The sequence below is a fragment of the Pituophis catenifer genome, unplaced genomic scaffold, assembly GCF_029215685.1.
Source record: "Pituophis catenifer annectens isolate HBS135680 unplaced genomic scaffold, rPitCat1.0.hap2 SCAF_3, whole genome shotgun sequence".
Taxonomy (NCBI): domain Eukaryota; kingdom Metazoa; phylum Chordata; class Lepidosauria; order Squamata; family Colubridae; genus Pituophis; species Pituophis catenifer.
Window position 1 is genome coordinate 86920320 of NW_027256883.1, and position 24574 is coordinate 86944893.

Genomic DNA, 24574 nt, shown 5'->3' on the forward strand with positions numbered 1-24574 from the left:
TTATCTCTTGTCACCAAATGCTTGGAAGAGGGGATAGTAGATTTAATATGGGTTGTGTCAGTACAACAATTTGGTCCTAACTGAAGCTTCTCCATCACTTTCTATAGCGGATTTAAAGTTGGCCCTTACAACTGAAACCAAAGGTTGGATGACTGCATTTGGACGTCACTGTAATAAGAAATACAGGACAGAGATGGAAAACATCTTCACCTTTGTAGAGGAAATCAGCAAGAAACTGAACCGTCAGATTAAAGATCTGGATGACATAAGAATAGCCATGGCTGCCCTGAAAGAGATCCGAGAGCAACAAATCTCCATAGACTTCCAAGTGGGACCAATTGAGGTAACTGGGAAGGGAACCCAGGCCCATTGCTTGTCTTGCCATCTGGCATTGAACTTTGCCTTCTGCTAGTTTGATGAAAGAAGGCAAATTCCTTTCTTGCATAGGAAGGCAAGGCAAGGCAAGGCAGGGCAGGGCAGGGCAGGGCAGGGCAGGGCAGGGCAGGGCAGGGCAAGGCAAGGCAAGGCAAGGCAAGGCAAGGCAAGGGGCAAGGGGCAAGGGGCAAGGGGCAAAAGGCAAGGCAAGGCTAGAATAGAATAGAATAGAATAGAATAGAATAGAATAGAATAGAATAGAATAGAATAGAATAGAATAGAATAGAATAGAATAGAATAGAATAGAATAGAATAGAATTCTTTATTGGCCAAGTGTGATTAAACACACAAGGAATTTGTCTTGGTGCATACGCTCTCGGTGTACTTAAAAGGAAAAGGTTACAGTCATACAGTCATAAGTGGGAGGAGATGGGTGATAGGAATGATGAGAAGATTAATAGTAATGCAGACTTAGTAACTAGTTTGACAGTGTTGAGGGAATTATTTGTTTAGCAGTGATGGCGTTCGGGAAAAAACTGTTCTTGTGCCTAGTTTTTTCTGGTATGCAGTGCTCTGTAGCGCAGTTTTGAGGGTAGGAGTTGAAACAGTTTATGTCCAGGATGTGAGGGGGTCTGTAAATATTTTCACAGCCTCTTTTTGACTCGTGCAGTATACAGGTCCTCAATGGAAGGCAGGTTGGTAGCAATTGTTTTTTCTGCAGTTCTAATTATCCTCTGAAGTCTGTGTCTGTCTTGTTGGGTTGCAGAACCAAACCAGACAGTTATAGAGGTGCAGATGACAGACTCAATAATTCCTCTGTGATGGAAAAGTCTACTCAGAGGCTAATGTTTTTAAAGTCCTCCTATAAATTGCATCTTGGTTTTCACACCAAAACCTTTTTTTTTGCTTTTAGCAGCTTTAGTATCTTTTCTGCCTCTTCCTTCACTGTATAATACCCCGCTTTACAGATTTAATTTCTTAATTGTTTCATTCAAGAGAGAATGAAACTTACTTTGCTTTTCTCTGACTGGCTTTCTGCCTAATGGTTCCAATGATAAAATAAGAAAAATCTACAAACTTTGTTTACAGGACAAGGGGAGAGCAGAAGAAATCACTCCCTCAAAATCGAGGGACAAACGGCTCATAAGTATTGACTTCTCCTGCCCATCAAGTCTTTTCTCAATCATGCAACACTTTTTCATAGGATAGAGCAGGCCTTCAGCACTTCTGAAGGGGAAAGGACTTATACCTTAAAAATAATTGTGGGCCACAAAAGAATAGCCGGTGTACTGATCTGCTGTTCAGTGATTCAAAAACATTTCTTTCTGGGTAGAATAGCTGCAAAAACTGTGGCAGTGGATCCTTCTTGGACAGCATCAAGTTTGGTGGCAAGTGAATTGGTTATTTTAAAAAAATGCCTTGGGAGGGGCTGTTTGATGGGCCACATTTTCTTGAGGCCAGAGATGTAGAAAATGCAAGAAGATAACCAGCCCTAGTCATAATGATATAAACTAAAGAGGCAGTGCTACCTTTCATTTTCTAAAGAATAAACAATATTTTCATGTTTAAAAATTTTTTTTTAGGGGAACATACAGATTTTTATTTCATTGTTCAAATATTGATTATTCCTTACACATGCTTTATTTTCATGCAAAACACTGTATAATTCAAGTCTATTTTCACTTTTTAAAATATATACATGGTTCCCTATGATCCTATCCCTTACTATACATTTCTTTAACATTGTTGCTTCAATTAATAATACAGGATATGTTGAAATTATTTGAGTTCCTGGTGGCTAGCACAATATATCAATTGCTATTGGTGTTGACTTAACCATCAGAAATATGGAAGGATGTGTTCAAGATTTCTGTGTTTCTGTGAGTGATGCTGCTTTGTTGAAAAAATATCAGATTAGTTTCTAAAAAGCAGCAATTTTCCTAAACACAACAATTTTATTTCTATCATAATTCAATTTCTATCAATGGCAAAGCTTCTCTGCTTTTCATTTAAAGACACAGCTATCTTATATATAATAGAAGCATGTATATATCTTTCTTTAAATTAATGTACTTGGTTCACAGATAAATAGCTTTATTTTTTTTTACTTTCTATTATAATTCAAAACCAGAATAAAAGTTTGCTGTTGCATGACTCATTAGATATTACTCAATAATCTAGTTTTAATTGTATAATAATTGATGCACTAAAATATCATTCTTAGGAAATCTGTTTGGGATATTGTCATCATCATCTCATCAGCCATTCAGTCATGTCCAACCCTTGGCCCTCTATGGAACATCTCTCTCCATGCCCCTCTCTCACACTTCCTCCTTCAGTTCCACCATGGTCATCTCAGTGTCATCTTTTATAGTGTCCAGCCAGCAGGTGCTAGGGTGGCCTCTTCCGCTGATCACTCCCAGCATGATTGACTTTAATCAACTGTTTGGTGATCTTGTCTTCAAGTGATATTTTTGGTGAAGTTCGGTCTAGGACTTTGTTATTTTTGCAGTCCATCGGACGTGTAATAGTCACCTCTAGCACCCACAATTCAAAGGCGTCCACCCTTCTCTTATCTGCCTTTTTAAAGAGCCATTTATTTTTTGCAGCCATAAATAGCAATTAAAAAAAATTATTGCGTTAACTAATCTGCATTTGGTTGTGAGATACTTTAGCTGTAAATATATTCACTCTCAAAAACAAAAACCTAGATACTCCTTTCATACTTAGTAGTATGTAAATGGTGGCTATCTTCTGGTATAAGTGTTATTTGAAATTCAAGGTTGCTGATTTTTAAGATGGGTTTTGCACTAACTCAAACAATTCTCTTTCATCTTTAGCACGTGTTCTACTGATATATTTATCTTGAATTTCCAGATCTATGTTTGGTTAGTAATGCCATGTGTAAACTTTAATAATGAAAGATAACAACTGTTGCCTTGGCAGGAATCTTATGCAACGTTAAACAAGTATGAGTTATTGGTGGCAAAGGAGCAGATGGAAAAAGTAGACACTCTGCGGTATACCTGGGAGAAATTGTTGGTCCGAGGAAATGAAGTGCAGAATGAATTAGTGGCTTTGCAGCCCAAATTCAGAGGGGAACTAATCAGCACTGTGGAAGTATTTGTTGAAGACTGTGATCAATATTACTTGGATTATGACAAGGTACAATACTACAGTACATTGGGAAAACATAATTTTCAAACTTGTTTCTTGTATCTGAAAATAAATTGAAGGTTAGACATTAAAAATAGAGTTTATTCTCGGGTAGCTCAGGATAACATTAAAACCCCCCAGCAGAAATAAGGTAAAATTAGCTTACGTTCCTTAGCAGTTTTTAAAATGCACAGTACTAGTTAAAAAAAAAAAAAGCTATTCCTATCAGGTCTATAGCTGCTTTTCCTTAGTTGGTTAAATATAGAAAGCAGCTAACTCTACAGATATTATTCAAGATGGAAGAGTATACCTTAGTAATAGAATTGATCATCTGACAAGTCTAGCAAATATTTGCACAGAAATATATTTTATCCCAAGCCAGGCTCTGGAAATTTCCCTGTTGAGAGAAGGAATTCCAGAGTTATAGTGTCATATGTAGTAAATTTCTCCCATATCTGAAAATTCAAAGAAACGTTAAATTTTTAGAAAGGATTACTTCAGAGTAGAACTTGTTTTACATAAGCAATTACAGCATTCTACACTTGGATGGTGTGAAGTAACTCAACTGACAAGAGCTGTATTTGTATCTCTGTGTGATATGGAATAGAGTCACACTTCATTTTAAATGTATGAAACACTCCATGGGGAAGAGATTTCCCAGTATGAAAAGTTTGATTTGAGGCTGTAAAAACATTGAATATTTCATTCTATGCAAAGTCATAGTTGATCCACAGATCATAGGCTATGTTATCCTTCTACCTAGATATGTTTTGATTATGATTTGATTACTTGTTCTGTTGGAAGCTTTGAAGCTGGGGATTGAATGTGCACAAGGAAGTATCACTTTAATTACCATAACCTTAATGATGTAATCATTTTGGAGATGCGAGAACGGACACTCTAAAATGAAAGGTAGTATATACTCTTGAAATACTTTTAAGTGGATTTTTATTAATATTTCAATCTGTTCCTCTTCCAGAATGGTCCCATGGTAGATGGACTTGAACCTCAAGAAGCTAGTGACAGGCTTATAATTTTCCAGGTATTTCCCCTACTGTTTTGCTTATTAATGTAAAGTATCTTCCCAGCCTGATAATCTTGCACTGGACTTTACCTTCCACCCAACCAGGATACCTTGGATTGTAATCAGATTGGAAAAGACTAATATAAATAGCTAAAGCTTAAAGAAAAACTGCAAGATAGCATCACCCTGATGTGTCACTAAATTTGTATCTAACCTAGGAAGAGAAAATTATATCACAAAAGTGAATTCCGCAATAATCAAGGGGACCCTGTTAGATCATGCCAATTCTGTTTTCTGTTTCTATAGTGACCAAAGTATTTGTGCTGAAGATACGTGCAAATGCTACAAGTGCTTGTTCTCTGTAAATGTCTATATTGGCACTGGCATTTTGTAATTTGGTTCACCTTACCCGAGACCAATTTCTTTTTTCTTTTGTTCTTGGTTAAAGTGATTCAGCTGGGACAAGGCTATAGGAACAACCAGGAGCAAAAGGGCTTGATTTTTACAGCTGCTGCTCCTGATTTCTGTGAATAATTGAATTAAATGGTGTCTGCATCACTAATATTAATACAATAAATTGTTAGCTCATTGTAAATTTGATCCCCTTTTAATGCTCAATTTGCAGGGCAGATTTCAGTGCTGACATCTATATTTGTCCCCCCTCCTCCTCCACTGTATTAGGAAGCGAGGGTGATTGGAGTTTAGAAAATGAATTACGTCTTTGTGACTCTGTCTCTCTCTGTTTCTCTCTCTGTCTCTCTCTGTTTCTCTCTCTGTCTCTGTCTGTCTGTCTCTCTCTGTCTCTCTCTCTCTCTCTCTCTCTCTGTCTCTCTCTCTCTATACCAAGGTGCCAAAAATACCTAATAATTCATCCATCCTATGCCCCCTCCAACAATCCTGCAAGTTGGGTTGAAGTAAGAAAGTGTGACTGGCCCAAATCATTGAACCAGCTTTCGTGTCTAAGGCGGGACTAGAATTCACAATCTCCTGGTTTCTAGCCTGGTGTTAGAAAAGTAAAAATGCTCTGCACACTACTAAAACTTAGGGGTGGGGGAGTGCAATTTCCCAGAGGCTGCTTGCTTTTTACAGTATTTTCCAGACTGACCGTCCATAGTTACTCCAGAGAAATTTGTAAAAATGAAGTAGTGCCTGCTTTGTCCCAAGTGTTTGGGGCAGTTCTATTCCTAAAAGAAAGGCAAGATCATTAGTCTGTTTGTATGTTTTCAAATATACAAATTGGATTTTTATTTTTGAGTTAAAAAGAATCACTGACAAACTTTGTTGATGTTAGTATTGACCTTCTATGGATGTGCTGGGAATAGAAACCTGAAATCTATGCCCAGAAGATTAGGGAGATTTCCAAGGGAACACCTTTTTCAAGGAGACTGAATTATATGCACATGGCACATGCAGGTGTCTTTTTAATGCATGAAGCTGTATTTTGAACCTGTATTGCATTGTGCTGCATGTCTCCCAATGTGGTAATGAGAATCAGGATAAGATCCAAAAATGGAATTTGCAGAGACAGTTTTCACCAACCATCATCTGCAATAATCTAGTCAACAATAATCTAGTTTAATATATCATCATTGCATATGTTTATGAGTGCCAGTTTTTAACATAGGGGATGTCAAGATTCTTGGTAGCTGTATTGTTTCTTTTGTTTCTTAACAATTCTCACCTAGAAGTGGGAATTCAGAAGCAGTACAATAGAGAATGGAAAACCCAACCAACAATTTACTCCATATTTGGCTGTTATCACTCAAGTTCTTAATTTAATTTAATTTAATATTTGAATTTATATACCGCCCTTTTCCTGAGGGACTATAGCTATAGGTAAAAAACATAGAATACAAAATTTAAAAACAATTTAAAATATATTAAACAATTTGGCCCAACAATTAAAATCCCCCATTTAAAATTCAAATTCAAATTACACCATTGGAGAGTTAGGCCAGCCCGGCTTGATAAAATAGGAAAGTTTTGAGGGCCCGACGGAAAGTACGTAGATCTGGAATCGTCCGTATCTCCGGGGGGAGCTCGTTCCAGAGGGCAGGTGCTCCCACAGAGAAAGCTCTCCCCCTGGGGGCCACCAGTCGACATTGTTTGGCCGATGGCACCCGGAGAAGCCCCTCTCTGTGGGAGCGTACTGGCCTGTGGGAGGCTCTCAGTGGCAGAAGGCGATCTCGTAAATATCCAGGTCCTAAGCCATGGAGCGCTCTAAAGGTGGTCACCAACACCTTGAATCGCACCCGGAGGACCACTGGGAGCCAGTGCAGCTCACGCAGAAGAGGTGTTACATGGGAGCGCCATGACGCTCCCATAATCACCCGCGCGGCCGCATTCTGGACCAGTTGGAGCTCCGGGTGCTCTTCAAGGGGAGCCCCATGTAGAGAACATTACAGTCCAGGCGGGAACTGACAAGAGCATGAGTAACCGTGCGCAAGGAGTCCCGATCCAGAAAGGGACGCAACTGGCGAATCAGGCGAACCTGATAGGAAGCCCTCCTGGCCACGGCCGTCACATGTTCTTCTAAAGACAGCTGTGCATCCAGGAGGACACCCAAGTTGCGAGCCCTCTCTGTGGGGGCCAGCGACTTGCCCCCAATAGTCAGAGATGGCACCAACTGACTATATTGGGACGCCGGGAGCCACAGCCACTCGGTCTTGGATGGGTTGAGCTTGAGCCTGTTTCTCCTTAATTTTCTTTCGTTACTGACTTTTCTGCTTTAGGAAAAATTAAGGCCACCCAAGGTAGTTATTTATGTATTGCTGATGGTTTTGAATATTGTTAAGTATACTCAAACTTTTATTCTACTCTCTAGAACCGATTTGACAACCTTTTCCGGAAATACATTACTTACACAGGAGGGGAAGAGCTTTTTGGTTTGCCTGTTACTCAGTACCCTCAACTCCTTGAGATAAAGAAGCAGCTGAACTTGTTGCAGAAGCTTTACAGCCTGTACAACAATGTCATTGATACAGTGAGTGGCTACCATGATATCCTCTGGTCAGATGTAAACATTGAGAAGATTAATAATGAACTGCTTGAGTTTCAGAACAGGTGAGAAAACATAGGAACTGCATGTCTCTATTCAACTGAGCTATGTGATCTATTACTGAGAGTAGGTGGAGGGAACAATTGGTTTCTTTCAGGTTGATGCCAACAATACACTGCTTAAAGCAGACCTCTGAAAGACCAATAGAAAGAAAATTGAATCTGTTACTTGTTGGTGCTTGGTGAAATATTAATTGATTTCAATTTATTTCTTCTGATTAATTTGTCTGCATCTCTAATAAATGTCACTATGTCACGACCCTTCTTCTATTGAGAAATGCATATGCCATGCAAATAAATGCACCGATAATGGAGCATTTTTTAAACAGAACAATCGTATGGAAATAAGCTTGATTGTCTTTACTTTGTTAATGAATATTCTGTAACGTTTAATGGGCAGTTGTGTGACTCACTGAAGCAAAAATTGAACCATGAAGATGGAAGAGTAATCTATGTTTCATATAGTCTTCCTTGGCTACTTTATGGGGGCTTTCTACTACATCCTTTTGGGTTTATTCTAAAACATTGCAATAAATGTAGGTATAGTCACTGTAGTAGAAATGGTGCTTTAACATTTCCTGAGGGGGGGGTGTTAATTGATTTTCATAGATGCCTGCTTTATGGTTTTGCAGATTCAGCTAAGTCATAATGTGGTTTATATGTAGTGCTATGTGAGGAGTAGATGGCAAGAATGATGGACAGAACATCACAATGCAAGTCCTGATGTTGCCTGCCTTGTGGTTGCCTGCCATCTTATTGATTTTGATCCCTTCTGTTTTGAGATCACTGTTGCTTAATGTAGGGCATAGATTCAACTATTGTGGCCTTTTAAACACATTAATGTGTGTCCTGGATCATTTTACAAACTTGAGCAAGCATTGCTTAATGTAAGATGTGAACCCGGAATATGTTTAGACAATTCCTTTCAAATCCAATTAAGTAAAGCTGTGCTCTGATGTATTTTGCCAGGTGGGGTGGGAACCTGTGGACACTGGGTTGCAACTTGCATAATCTGCCATTGGCAGAAAATCAGTGAAATATCTCTGCAGGGCCAGACACTGCCATTTCACTAGCTTTATTAATGGATTTTAAAGGTTTAAAAAGAAATTATATATTGTCCTGCAAATACTAAACTCTTGATAGAAGTGTTTAAGATTACAATTCTGTATACACTTACCTGGGAAGAAAATTGCTTTGAATTTTGTGAGACTTTTAATGAATACTAGACAACACGTCACCCGTTGTGTCATCGTTTCAGAGACATTTCGTTATCAGATTTCTCAATACCTTCAACAATGGCAGAACTTCTAATGGATGGCCTTCACTGGAAATGTTCTTAAAAATTCAGGGAGATATTCAGAGATGCATCTGCCTTGAAAATAGTCAGTGTTAAACAGTACAGCACAGTCAAACATCAGGAAAAGTTTGATGACATTTTGCATTTTGTCATAAAATGTTTTATAAAATTGGACAAATTTCAGTTCCACAGGAGTCACGGGTTCTGGACTTTGGACATATTCTGCAAGTTAGCCCATTTGAGATTCAAAATTATTTCCCTACAATGCACCATTTCATCCAGTTAAAGTTTACACACAGATAAACAGGAGAGTTTTAGTAGTATATAGATTCTTAAGATTGTGGTTGTTTTCAAATATTTCTTTCTAGTGGAATTTTACAATTATTTTGAGTCTGCCCACTGTATGTGTACCTGTAGGTGTCGTAAGCTACCACGAGCATTGAAGGAATGGCAGGCATTTCTGGATCTTAAGAAAACAATCGATGACTTCAGTGAATGTTGTCCTTTACTTGAGTTGATGTCCAATAAAGCCATGATGGCACGTCACTGGAAACGCCTCACTGATCTCACTGCCCATAATTTCGATGTTGAAAATGAAACTTTCAAAATGAGAAATATTATGGAAGCACCCTTGCTGAAATACAAAGAAGAGATAGAGGTAGTAAAAAATGATGTGCTTGCATGTTTGATATTGAAATGAATGATCTAACTATTGTATTCCCAAAGCACACAAGATTTCTTATTTCACATACTCGGTACAAAAAAACCCAACAACCTGAAGATAGCAATTCTGTTATTTGCTATTTGAGACATTACTTTTTTTATTTGAGTAAAGTCTCCAAGCCAAACTCAACTTTGGTGCCAGCAGTACGGATGTTGTTTGCCATTGCCATCTCTTTCCTATAGCCACGATATTCTTTCATTCTAGTACAGGTAGTCCTCAACCTTCAACCACAATTGAGCCCAAAATTTTGGTTGCTAAGTGAGGAATTTGTTAAGTAAGTTTTGCTCCATTTTATGATTTTTTTTTTTTGCAACAGTTGTTAAGTGACTCACTGCAGTCGTTAATTTAGTAACACAGTTTGTTAAGTGAATCTGGCTTCCCCATTGACTTTGCTGGCCAGAAGGTTGCAGAAGGGGATCGCATGATCCTGGGACACACAGCAACTATCATAAATATGAACCAGCTGCCAAGCTTTTGAGTTTTGATCACATGACTGTGGGGATGCTGCAACGGTCATAAGTGTGAAAAATTGTCACAAGTCTCTTTTTCAGTGCTGCTGTAACTTCAAATAGTCATTAAATGAACTGTTGTAAGTCAAGGACTACCTATACTAACCCAGCTCAGCCCTATTTAAGTTTTAACAGGTTTGACAGATGATGCTTCCTGCTCTAAGGAATAGCCAAATCTATCTTGATCACTACAAGTCTGAAAAAGCAACATCACTGCCTTGGCTCAGGATGAGAAACCAATCTTGCCATAGTAACCTACTGCTGTGGCACAGTGGAGGACTTGGGGCTGACATCTGCAGTATACACTGGTACATTTAATTGAGTGGGACTTCCCAGGCCTCCAGCTGCAAAACAAGTTCAATTAGTCATTGATATCTTTTATGTTTGCAGAACTCTTAACAGTATTATTTTGCAGTTACTGCCTTTGTGCAGCGTTTGCTCCAGGAATACATATGGGATTTCCATGCAATTCATGGATATTTGGGTCAAGCTTGCAATCCAAATAAATTTTAGCATTGCAACTCATCAGATTATGAATTATTTCTGAAAAAGTTAGCTGATTGGCTGATGGTCATCCTTAGGAAGCTATGTATTATGTTCATGGGTAGAAAAATATTTTGTTTTGGGTTATAGCAAGTGGGTTTATCTGCCTGAATAATCATTCACCTTTTATTAAACCTTTTTTTGTACCTACAATACTGTATATAGCAATTCATTTAACTTTGGCTTGGAAATTTCCAGGACTATTGACTGGAAGATATTCTAATATTCTGGATTTAGGTTTTCATACTAACCTTCTGATTGGTTTTGGTAGGACATCTGCATCAGTGCAATGAAAGAGAGGGACATTGAACAAAAGCTCAAACAAGTGATCGCTGAATGGGACAATAAAACATTTACTTTTGCTAACTTTAAAACCCGTGGAGAATTTCTCTTGAGGGGAGACAGCACTTCTGAAATTATTGCAAGTATGGAGGACAGCTTGATGATTCTGGGCTCCCTAATGAGCAATAGGTAATATGTAATATATAGATCTCTCTCTCTCTCTCCCTCTCTTTAAACATATTCATTTGCTCATTTTTAAATATATGCAATTATTGCAGATATAACTCACCATTCAAGGCTCAAATACAAAAATGGGTGCAATTTCTTTCTAACACAACTGATATTATTGAGAACTGGATGATGGTACAGAATTTGTGGATATATTTAGAAGCTGTGTTTGTTGGTGGAGATATCGCCAAACAGCTTCCTAAGGTAAGAATCCTCCTTCTGTTCTGCAGATGAATCTGCAGATGTATTAAAAGGTAACTTACGCAGCGGTGACATCTGGATTCTGTTGAACTACATCTCTCAAAAGTCCAAACTGGGATGACCAATACTGACACTGTTGGAAGCTATACTTTAAAGCAGGGATCCCCAATCCTGGTCTGCAGACCACTACTGGTCCATGGCCCATTGACAACTGGGCTGCACAAGCAGTGGTTGAGTGTGGGAAGCTGCTCCATTTGCGCAAGCTGTCATGTGTGCACCTGTGAAACCATCCCCTCCCCTCCCCTCCGCTGCTGCTGCTGGTCCACAGAGCCAGAAAGGTTGGGGACACCTTGTTTTGAGGGCCAGAGAGTCTCATCTTATAATAAGGGAATTAGATTAATAACTCAACAGACATCAGAACTGGTTTCTGAAAATTAGCTTAATGTAGCCAAAAGATCATGAGAAAAGAAAGATTGCTGAAAGAAACTTATTAAATCTTCACATCAACAAAATGTGTATGGGGACTGAAGTGCCATTCTTATTTGTACTTTAAACAGGAAGCCAAGCGTTTCTCTAATATTGACAAATCATGGGTAAAGATAATGACCCGAGCCCATGAAATACCAAATGTTGTCCAGTGCTGTGTTGGGGATGAAACCATGGGACAATTATTGCCTCATTTATTGGAGCAGCTGGAAATGTGCCAAAAGTCTCTCACAGGGTAAGTTCTACTTATTTAAAAACTTTTCACTAACATACAATCACTGTGTTAATTAACAGGAAAAATAACACATGTTGCTTTTTAATATGCATTAGGTTAAAAATTATCTTAGTGGGCAAGAGCAGGTGTGAATCTGTTGATATTATTTTGGAATTAAAAATTGATTTCAAAGGAATTAAATGGTCCTCATATATTCATGACAGAGAATACAATATATGATTATCTTAACATAGAGCATATAAGCATCTTTGTGAATATTTTGTTAATTCATATTTGAAAACATATATTTGAACGAGGAAATATGTAATCAGCTAATAAAATGTATTTTTCAAGGTTGGGGTCAAAAGGAATAAAACACATACTGTGTTTGATAATTATGTTTTAGGTTAATGCAAGATGATGTGTATAAGTCTTCTGGGCTACACGTAATCCTGCTTTGTATGGCATTATTAAGTCACAGCATGGATAGGCTTGGTTTAAGATTTAATCTACTGTATATTTGATTTGTGGTTAGAAAAGGGAATTCAAGACAGTTGATTCACTGCTCCCAGCTTTGTATTAATTGGTTCAGGTAGAAGGAATATGTTGAAGACATCAAGAGAATGCAGGAAGATAAAAATCTTTGGTATCCTATTTTTGTGTTTTGTTTTTAATTTAGCATGAAAGATGGGAAAAACACTAGCCCATGTGAATTTAATTAAGATTACTTTAGTTTAAATTTATCAGAGCTCCCGAAATTTATAAATATTGGGAAGCACATGATTTACTTGTGTCTGTACTACTGTGGGAATGGGGAAGAATAAGACAGTTTTTCAGTATCTGCACGTAATGTTAATTTATGATCCAAAAAAAAGTCTGTGTTTTCCTTGCTGGACTGGATATAGTCATGTGGTTGCTGGATTGGATACAGTTAAGACAAGGCAATTAATCACTACTTCATCATACGTACTACTTATTCAAGCCATTGCTCTGCATATTTTTGTATTGCTTAATATTTTAGTTTAAATATGTCTGAGTGAAGTGAGCTTCATTAGTTCATACAATATATGAATTAACAGATGGTGGTGACATGTTCAAACCATTTAAAAGATCAGCTGCAAGATGAGACTCTGATTCTATTATTAATGGGTTTTTTTCTAGAGAATAGCTGAGGAGGTCTGCTCATTGAAAGATAACGACAAATATAGTTTTTAAAGTTTACACGTGTGACCGTATTCCTCTTGGTTTTGTTTGGTTTCAGTTACCTGGAGAAAAAGAGGCTCTCATTTCCTCGCTTCTTCTTTGTGTCAGACCCTGCTCTCCTGGAGATCCTAGGCCAAGCTTCAGACTCTCACACTATACAGGCTCACTTGCTAAATGTTTTTGACAATATCAAAACTGTAAAATTTCATGATAAGGTTTGTGGGATTGTAATATTTTATGGTTTTGATTAACTACTAAGGGCATAATCAATGCTAGAGACCTGCCAAGCTCTCTTGAACCCTGGTGTAACCTCCAAGTACCCAAGAATACAAAGACCCCTCAGTAACCAGTGAAATTATTCACATAATTTATTTTTATTTTATTTATTTTATTTCAACAAGCATGTATTTTATGACAGATACAAATGTAAACATAATTATAAATACATGAAAAGGATACGAATAAAAGAAAACATTAGGACAGGGATGGTAGGCACTCTGGTGAATTTATGCACGCCTCTTACAGACCTCTTAGGAATGGGGTGAGGTCTACAGTAGACAGTCTAAGGTTAAAGTTTTGGGGATTTGGGGAAGAAACCACAGAGTCAGGAAGTGCACTCCAAGCATTGACAACTCTGTTACTAAAGTTGTATTTTCTGCAGTCTAGTTTGGATGGGTTTATCATGAGTTTGTATCTATTGTGTGCTCTTGTATTGTTTTGGTTAGAGCTGAAGTATTCATTGGCTGGTAGAACATTGTAGCAGATGATTTTATGTACTATGCTTAGGTCAGACCGAAGACGGTGAAGTTCTAAGTTGTCTAAGCCCAAAATTTTGAGTCTGGTGGCATAAGGTATTTTGTTGCGAGCAGAGGAGTAGAGGACTCTTCTTGTGAAATATCTCTGGACTCGTTCGATTGTATTAATGTCCGATATGCAGTGCGGGTTCCAGACAGATGCACACTTCTATTTTTCACCTCATGGTTGAGTTTAGGGTCTTACCCGGAGGTAGGTAATCCCATATGTTCATGGCTGAATTGTCCCAATTTGCAGAATATTACACAGGCTGATTGGGACTGATGAGAATGATATCCTGATGTGCTTGGCTTCATCCATTCCCTTTTCCCCCCCTCTTTGCTATCTGTTAGCTATTTTTGTTGACTAGATTCATGCAATGTAAAAACAGAGTACTATTACCCTATCTGCAGAGGAGCCATTGTCTAGTAATAATGCACATTTAATTTGTAGTATTGGCAGGAAAAAGTTCTTGGGTCCTGAAAAGATATTTATCCGCCTTTTTGATGAGTGAATGTCAATCAGATTAATACATGACTTGAGGTATTAAATATCTGGCTTGGTATAAGATTTGCTGCAGAGCCCATGGGAGATCTGTGATAGAATTGTATGTGCTGTGTATATTTTATAAAATTAGTTGTTTTAAATATTAAATAAACAACAGGAAATAGGGAAGGGAAAATAAACCTTTTCCTTTTATTTTGTATTCCTAATTTAAATCTCCCTTCCCCAAAGTTGCTATTAGTTCCCACAAAGAGCATATACAAAATATTGGTAGTCTGCATATCAGATTTACAGTCTAAATTAAAAAAAACATGAAAAATGAACTGTTACTATGAAATGTTCATGTTGTATGTATGATTTACAGATATATGACCGGATCCTTTCCATTTCTTCTCGGGAAGGTGAGACAATTGAATTAGAAAAGCCTGTTATGGCAGAAGGCAATGTAGAAGTTTGGCTCAATTTACTTTTAAAGGAGTCCCAATCCTCTTTGCATCTTGTGATTCGACAAGCAGCTGCAAATATTCAAGAAGCAGATTTCCAATTAATTGAGTTTCTTAATACCTTCCCTGCCCAGGTGAATTTATCTCCTTCCTTCTTCTCAGTAGGGAGGGTGTGATCTATATTCCCAAGGTTGGGATTGTTACAAATGTTAATACAGACAGAAATACCTTTACTATGAATTATTTCTAATAAATACTACAGTTGGCATTTAGAAAATCTTATTAAATTTAGTAGAGCTTCAGAATGGGTAGATATGTAATTTGCTAATGTGATTCATCTTTAGCTCTTAACTTGGGTTTGGAGTTCTTATGAAATAGCATTAGTTCCCTGTCTTGAAAAATGTGGGGTGCACTTTTAGAATTTCCAATGTATCTAAAAGATCCCTATATTAAATAATGTATAAGCCTTCCACCACATTTTTTTTTTAAAAAAATTTGATTTATATGCCGCCCTTCTCCAGAGACTCAGGGCGGCTTACAATGCGTTAAGCAATAGCCTTCATACTTTTGTATATTTATACAAAGTCAGCTTATTGCCCCCACAAATTGGGTCCTCAATTTACCTACTTTAGAAAGGATGGAAGGCTGAGTCAACCTTGAGCCTGGTGAGATTCGAACTTACAGTAATTGCAGACAGCTGGTGTTAATCACAATGCTATCAGTCTGCTGAGCCACCAGGCTCAGCAGACTGATGATATCGATAGTTTGCTTGTAATAATGTCAGCCTTCAAAAAACAAAGAAAAATAAATAAAAACGGAAATTAAGACCTGGGGAAACTAATGAAGAACAGAGGTAGTTCTGTTTCTTCCACATGATGAAAATATGTCTTTTATTGTTGAAGAGGGAGACCGTATGCACGGCAGAGAAAAGGGCAATCCTTGGGGTGCAGGCTAGTTTGAGGAGGAAAGTATTTGGTAAGGAGGATCTTCTGCACCCTGTACCTGTTCCCCTCAACATGACTTGTAGCAACTGAGAGCAGATTTTGGGGTACTTCTAAATCTGGAGGAAGAAAGAGGATAGTGGGTGTTCTCCCTGAGATAGTTCGTTTGCTTTGCTCTTTGTTGCCTACCTCTGCTGCTTCTGAGGAAATACTATTTGATTCCCAGTGCAGGTGGTCCATGAGCTGTTCTCATAATGAAGCATTGGTGCAAAACCCTGCATCATTTTATAATCCACAATTCCTTTGATTAGATCAATTAAGCCTTGTGTAAATATTGGAGATGCAGACACCTCTCTTCTGATACATAAAATGGGCAGATTAGGAGTTTGAGATGGGAGAAAATTATTCGACCTAGTTTCAGTTTTCACGAGTGTATAAAAACCACACAGATAAAATTAATTTAAAAAAGTACATAGATAAAATTAATTTTTAAAAGTGTAATGATTCAGTTATTGGTTAGCTGAATAAAAAAGGATTTGGGAAGGTTAACAGTTAACCCTCTAAAAATTAATGTAAATTATTTTTTAAGGTTGGCTTGCTGGGTATTCAAATGATCTGGACACGAGAAGCGGAAGAAGCTTTGACCAATGCAAAATATGACAAAAAAGTGATGCAGAAAACAAATCAGTTCTTCTTAGAACTCTTGAATACCCTGATAGACATGACTACCAAAGATCTGAGTTCTGTGGAACGCATTAAATATGAGACACTGATCACAATTCATGTGCACCAAAGAGACATATTTGATGATCTGGTAAAAATGAACCTTATTTAAATAACTGCTAGTGAAAGGCTCAATTCTTCTGAATAAAATGTGCCTGTGATGTATAAATATAATCAATGTAGTCAGTCATTTTGGACCAAATGTTACTGAGTTTATTAATGTTACAAAGCTTCTTTGACATTATAATCTAGTAGCCTTCTTGTTAGGTTTGACGACATCTACTAATAGAATCCTATTATTATGTAAATTATTATTTACAACTATTATTGTAAATAATAGTTTTAGGGATTTCCCTATGCAGTGAGCCCAGATTACTCTTCTTTTGATCTACTCAGAGCTCATAGAAAAGGAAACACAATTTTGTGGCTAAGGGTTACTTCATAGATGGACCTCTAAAGGAAAGTGACTGGGACTAGAGGAAGATACTGGTTCATGTCTATTTTTTAAGTTAATTCACCATTACCTTTCTAAATCTAGTCATGTTACATTTGCTCTTAATCATAAAGTAATATCCATTACTCAAATTTAATGCATTATAAATCAAGGTAATTACTTGATTATTCAGTTTTTTCAAGGCAGAAGAAAAAGAACAATAGTCAAATCCCATTTGAGGGTAGGGTCAGATATAGAGCTTGTACCATGTATTTACTGTATGTGCTGGGATTGTTTTATCAGTTTTGTGTACTCCCATTGCATTCTGTGGTTACCACAAGGATGACCTAACTTTGAATTAGAAAATAGCTGTTTCCAAGTAATAAATAGAAGGCATGTCTGTACGGTTAATGCTTGTCCTGATATTGAACTATGATAGCGCAATCCTTTGTTTCTAGTGCCGCATGCATATCAAGAGCCCTACAGATTTTGAGTGGCTGAAACAATGCAGATTTTATTTCAAAGACGATGCAGATAAAATGATGGTGCATATCACAGATGTGGCCTTCATATATCAAAATGAATTTCTGGGCTGTACAGACCGTCTTGTCATCACACCTCTCACAGACAGGTGAGGCACGTATGAATATTTATAGGTTGAAAAAAAAAGATACACTGATACTATGCAGTGTCATTTTCCAGTATTGGTTATGGAGAATGTCTCATGAATTTATAATGAAGGTTCAGTGGGAGATAAAGGAGCCTCAATTGACTCTGGACTTGTCAGGATTAGGAAATAGGCTCTACAAGAAATCTAAAATTAAAATTGATTGAGATATGCGATGTTAACAGAATCTTGTAAGTTTGATTGTGTTTTCCTCCACTCCTTTTTATACCTCAGTCAATCAAGAAGGAGCCAGCTTGAATCACTTTTTATTTTTGTAATGGTTTCTGAACATTCCTCTACCTCCATGCATAATTTAGATTATGCATCATATTGAATTTTACATTGGGGGGAAAATAGGGTGGTTTTTTTTTTCTATGAGGGCAACATACAGCATATTCATGTCTCATTGTGTAATGTACCTCCCCAGCTCAAATGATGGAAAATATAGCTGGATTTATAGAATACAGCATAAAAAAGGCTCTATAACAATTGGTTCTCAAGAAACAATGCTAAGAGAGGCCAACCAAACCATATTTAACATATTAGGCAACAGAATATAGCCTGTAACTCACTAAAATGGACATTCAAACATCTAGTAAGAGAGGATACCGTGAAATAGCTTTCTCTTTTGTACCGCCCTGAGTCTTCGGAGAAAGGCGGCATATAAATTGAACTAATAATAATAATACTACCTCTCCATATCTTATCTTGGCATTTTAGTACCTTTAAGTCTTCCAAATGTCTATAGGAAGAACATATTCCTGTTCCTTATTTCATTGTAGGTGTTATATTACTTTGGCTCAAGCATTAGGGATGAGCATGGGAGGAGCACCAGCAGGTCCTGCAGGGACTGGCAAAACAGAAACAACAAAAGATATGGGAAGGTGCCTTGGAAAATACGTGGTGGTTTTCAATTGTTCTGACCAGATGGATTTTCGAGGTCTGGGAAGAATCTTCAAAGGTCAGGATATTCTTTATTATGAAAAGTGACATTTTGTAAAAATCAGTATTGTCGCAATAATGGATGAACAGCATGTGTCAACTTTTGGATATGAGTGAAAATGAGAGTATATTGATTCTAGCTGAAAATGCTGGGAAGGGAAGGACCGAAACGTCTCATAATATTTTCTTTCCAAAGTGCATGTATTCAAAACCAATGCTCTAAGATATGACAAGTAGGATATGCTTATTATCAAGTGTGTCTATTGTGCTTAATTGCATCCATTTCAGATTAATCATAGTGAATCATTTTATATAAGAGGTTTGCGCTAAGTAATAAAGCACAGGAATGGGTAAAAGCAAAGTTTTAAAAAATACAAGGCTCTATAGCCGTAATGGCAAACCTATGGCAATCGTGCCACAGGTGGCACGCAAAGCCCTCTCTGCGGGCACCCCAGCCGTCACCCCAGCCCAGCTCCACCACACATGAGCGTGCGCCTCCTGCCGGCCAGTTGGTCTTCGGGTCTCTGCCATGCATGCGAGGAGGGTGGGGCGCATGTCGGGGATGTGCACGTGCATGCGCGGGGGTGCAGGGTGCATGCACGGGGGTGCAGGTTGGTACAGGATGCTTTCCAGGTCTAAAATGGGCACAGGGTGATGCGCACACATACACAGGGGACGCGTGGGGGACATGCACGCATGTGCAGGGGTAGGGCACATGCATGGGGGGAGCGCTTGCATTGCATTTTGGGGGTTCGGGCACACGCATGTGTATTCCAAGTGCTTTAGGCACTCAGCACCAAAAAGGTTAACCATCACTGCTCTATAGAGAAAAGGGGAAAAAATATTATCTAGTTCAGCAGCTTGCCCAGAATGACAAGTCATTTGCTTCTTTCAGGCATCTTGATTTTAATCCTTTTATCTGATAGAAGTACCAACATTTCAAGCACATTTTAAATATCATAAATTCAGCTCTAGCCTTCTCTGAACTTGCTTTAACTTTTTTAAAAATTTACAAAACACTGGGATTTGATATCTAATTATGCAAAATGAGCGCAGGGCTGACTCCTTTTAATAACAACCTTTCCTCTGATTTAAGGTCTTGCTCAGTCTGGATCCTGGGGCTGCTTTGATGAATTTAACCGCATTGATTTACCAGTGCTGTCTGTTGCTGCCCAGCAAATTGCAATTGTTTTGACCTGTAAGAAAGAGCGCAAAAAGAACTTCATTTTCACAGATGGTGATAATGTAGAAATGAATCCTGAATTTGGCCTTTTTTTGACAATGGTGAGTACTCCAGATACAGTGGTTTAGCAATATCACATATGAAGTATGGGGCAAAGTTAAGACTTTTCTAGAAGTTCCAGCTCTGACTTAAAATACAGGTAATCCTTAAGTTATGACAATTCACTTAGCAACAATTCAAAGTTATGACACCATCCCCCCAAATACTTACAAACCAGTCTCAAAGTTACAAATGTTGCAGCACCACAGCAGTTGTTCACTCCTATGACCGACTGCCAAGACGCTGCAACATGCCCTCTGCCTACTCCCCCATCCGGGTTCTAACAGGCACTGGGCCTGCTATGCTAGCCCACCGGCTCCTCCCCATCCTGTCACTGTTCATTCACTTACCTTTCAAAGATCGGCAGAGCTCAGGGCCACATGGCAGAAAAGCGACCATCTTCTCAGATGCTGATGAAGCTGTTCTCGTTTGATCTTGTGTTCTTACACACCCTTCCATTTCCTTCGCAAAAGCTTTTGACGCAGAAAACGGAGCCTGAAGGGTTAGGGTTCATATAATGATATAAGTTATGAGATCCAGTTTTCAAGCTGTGGGCACACTATCCAGAGAATGATATTTATTTTTGAAGCCATTTGAACCTTTCAAAGTTGGGTATTAGACATTCTTCAGTTGCTCTTGCAGGAGGAAATCCAGGAAAAATATATTTCTAGCTTTCTAGACAATACTTGTGAGTTTTGCTCAAAATATTAAGAGTTTCAAATTGTTGCCATTTTTCTAACTTCATAAATCAAGAATGATTTTGTTTTAAGACTGAAGCCTCAGCTCAGAGGACTTTTGGTCATCTGCTATTTCTCTTTCCTTCCACTTTTCCAAGCATGGTAGACTTCTTCATAGGGTTAGGTCTACAAAAAATATGTCTGAAGTACAGCATGATTATCTGAGAATGATCATTTGTATTGGAATTGGGGCTGGCAGCTATTTTAGAATTTTCATCAAGGAAGACCATATTGAATGCCAGTTACAAATAAATTTGTTAGCTTTGTATGTGAAGTAGAACCTGTAAAAGGAATTCTGAAAATTATGTCTGGAGTCTAATACAGTTAATAATGCTATGTTTAAATCAGAACCCTGGGTATGCTGGTCGTCAAGAGTTACCTGAAAACCTGAAAATCAACTTCCGCTCAGTGGCAATGATGGTTCCTGATCGCCAGATCATCATCCGTGTCAAATTGGCTAGTTGTGGCTTCATTGATAACATTGTGCTTGCAAGGAAATTCTTCACTCTGTATAAACTCTGTGAAGAACAATTGTCTAAGCAGGTAGGAGAAATTATCTTTTATGAACAATTCTGTTCTGCAAATAACCCAAGCAACAAGCATGAAGTAGAATTTAAATGCTGTGGATGCCAGCAGCTATAGTGGTGAAGTTTTTAGGAATGATAATGTTACAGAATAACCTTAAGACTCACGGTCATTTTGGAGGGCAAGGAATAGCTCATCAATAGTGTATTTCTTTTTTTTAAAAAATGGAATGTAGTAGTACACGGACACCTAGCAATTTTAATGGTCTAAAATAACAAAAAACTAGGTAGTAATTCCTCAAAACATTCCTTTGAGATTTAAGTTTAAATATGACTTCTTTGCAAGGTGCATCAAAGCCAAAGGGAAAAAAAGTGGGGGAAAGACAGTGTTTCCTTGAAAATATTTTTTTCAAAGAACTGCATTAATTTTAATATCATACCAAACAATATTAAATGAATGTTTTGTTAACTGAAAAAGGGCAAGAGCTATCCTGGCCTATGATTGATTATGTACATTAAATTAGTGTTGTCTCTTACTGACCGCATTGATTTTCTCCAGAAAAATCTCTCCGCAATCTGGCCTTTTCAGGTTGCCCAACATTGCATCCATCACTGCTGTAATTAACTCCAGCCACCTTACTACTGGTTGTCCTCTTTCTTTTTATTGAAAAAGTTTTTCAAATACAAATTTTTCCCCCTTTCCCCCCCCTCCTCCCTAACCCCCCTCCCCCTCCCCTCTCCCTGTGGCTTCTCCAGAATAAAACCCAAATTAATAACAGATTATATAATACTTTACCATCCTTTTTGCTCCACCCCCCATATGCGGACCCTTTCTTTCTAACAATATTATTATATTCCCCTTATACTATACATTTCAAAGCGACATTCAACTGTAAAATTATATAATAAATCCTAATTTAGCAATTTCATCTATTCAACTCATAATCTATCCATTTCCTCCTCCCTCATGCATATATCTCTTAATTCAAATCTTTTATGTATATTAATATAGCATAACATCCTTTTTCCAAAACTAAACAATCAGTTCTCCACCCTTCTGACAATATTATTATATTCCCCTTATACTATACATTTCAAAGCAACATTCAGCTGTAAAATTATATAATAAATCCTAATTTAGCAATTTCAACTCATCCTCCCCCATACATATATCTCTTAATTCAAATCTTTTACATATATTGATATAACATAACATCCCTTTTCCTAAACTAAACAATCAATAAACTAACCTATCTCCACCCACTTTCCTACAGGTCTACCATACATAATATTTTCAATATCTTTATTCTTCTGCCCACACCACTAAAAAAATATTTACATATATATATAAAATCCTCAAATGACTTTAAATTTGTAATCCATATGATATCTTCTGTAATGTCTCTCAACTGGATTGTTAATTCCATTACCCATGTTAGGGTAACATCACATCCTAATTCCAACAGTATGTTCGGTATCTTCAATTACCATCTGCCCCCATCAATAGTAAATGTTTTCATATATAAAAAACCACCCGAGTGACTTTATATTTATATTCCATATAGTGTCGTCTATAATGTCTTCCATCTAGATTATTCCAACCACCGTATTGGGGTAACAGCCAGATCTTCTGCATGCCCCAATCCCATAGTTCTCTTGCCTTATAGCTCAACATAAATGTAATCCATTTGTCAAAGAGTCCAAAATAGAAAGTTCCAATCCACTCAGTTTAAGGCCATCTCACATCCCAAAAGTACAGCACTGCAGAGATCTGTCACTCTCCTCAGGATAATATAAACCAATACTTTGCCTCAACTATATTTTCATATATTCAATCGTCTCTTAAGTAACTGGCATTACACTGTTGTTTAGTCTAAAATTTTTTGTTTTTATAGGACCTGCTTCTTTTCTTAACTTTTTGTGGCTTAGATCTCCATCCTGGTTTCCTTTCTATGAGTTGTATATCAACTGTTTGATTTCTTTGCTGATCTGTAGCTTGATTAGTCATCACATTAGAATCCAAAGCCGCCTCTCTTGTATTTATAGGTAATCCAACTATAACCTCTGAAGAAGAATCCAGAAGCGGCTCATCCAAAGGAACCTCTGTGACTTGTTGTTTTTCCATTGTCCCCATCTCCATCTGCTTAGCCTGAGTTTCAGTCTCTTGTTCATTTTGCATTTCTTTGTTCCCCTCCTGTGTTCCTAACGGAAATGTCATACGTGGAGATGTTAAATCCATTTTAAGAACCTTGTAGTAAAATTCTTCCGCTTTTTCAACAGTTGTTAATTGATATCTTTCTCCTTGATATCTCAGTATTACACCCACTAGGACATCCCACCTAAATGGGATGTTTTGTTTCTTTAGCTCAGTCACCAAAAATCCAAATTGCTTTTTATCTTTTAACATCTTAGGCAGCAACTCTTTATATAACCAAATCTTTCTTCCGTTCAGTTCTAAAGTAGAGTTGAAAGATTTTTGCACAATATCATTTCTTATTCCTTTGTCTGTAAAGTAAATCACCACATCTCTAGGCAACTGCCTTTGCTTTGCAATCCAAGAATTTACTCTGTAGGCCTTGTCAATCTTACAGAATACCTCTTCAGGATGAACCTTTAAAATCCCAGTCAGAACTTCAGCAGACATCTTTCTCAAATCATCTCTATAATTTTCCTGTAGTCCCCTCATTCTGACCGCAAATTCCATGGACCTATATTGCATTATTGTAACTTCTTTTTCAATCCTTTGTTTTATATTATCAGCATTGTAAGTCTCATGATCAGCTTTCTTTCTAGACTTTACTTCTGAGCTATTATCTTGAGTATTTATCAAATCATTTTCAATTCTTTGTATTTTATTGTCCAGATTATAAATCTTGTGATCAACTTCCTTCATTTTAGACTCTAGTTCTGAATTAGTATCTTTATCCATCTTTATAACTATTTCTGAAAAAGTTTTCAAAGCTGTTACAAACTGTTGTTTCAGATTGGCATATTTTTGTTGTACCAACTCTTTAATTTCCTGCCTGAATTTCTCAAGATTCTGGTTCACAATCTCATCATGTCTTGCCATCTCCTCCAAAACAAATTCTTTTAGGTTAAAACCAATCTTCTGAGTCTGCAAATTCAAAACTTGTTCATGTGGTTTGTAAATGGGGGAACCCCCCCCGCTGCTTGTTTGTCTGGCTTTGTTAGTTTTAACGCCATCCTGCCACACAGACAAACTCTTTTTTAAAAAAAGGACTTCTCTCCAGACAATATCAATATCAAATCTCCAAGAGGAAAGAAAC

At 37.6% G+C, this 24574-nt stretch overlaps 1 protein-coding gene across 2 annotated transcripts in view; it reads left to right on the forward strand.

Annotated features, from left to right (window-relative positions):
- Positions 1-24574, forward strand: part of DNAH5 (dynein axonemal heavy chain 5) — a 169218-nt gene that overhangs the window by 53401 nt on the left and 91243 nt on the right. For both annotated transcript variants that reach the window (XM_070942593.1, XM_070942594.1), the window contains exons 24-38: positions 108-343; positions 3322-3540; positions 4511-4573; positions 7380-7618; positions 9327-9567; positions 10957-11156; positions 11246-11399; positions 11954-12117; positions 13358-13514; positions 14960-15172; positions 16569-16793; positions 17594-17766; positions 18585-18763; positions 19841-20028; positions 21112-21306. In XM_070942593.1, coding sequence (XP_070798694.1) covers positions 108-343; positions 3322-3540; positions 4511-4573; positions 7380-7618; positions 9327-9567; positions 10957-11156; positions 11246-11399; positions 11954-12117; positions 13358-13514; positions 14960-15172; positions 16569-16793; positions 17594-17766; positions 18585-18763; positions 19841-20028; positions 21112-21306 — 2846 coding nt within the window. The remainder of the gene's footprint in view (positions 1-107; positions 344-3321; positions 3541-4510; positions 4574-7379; positions 7619-9326; positions 9568-10956; positions 11157-11245; positions 11400-11953; positions 12118-13357; positions 13515-14959; positions 15173-16568; positions 16794-17593; positions 17767-18584; positions 18764-19840; positions 20029-21111; positions 21307-24574) is intronic.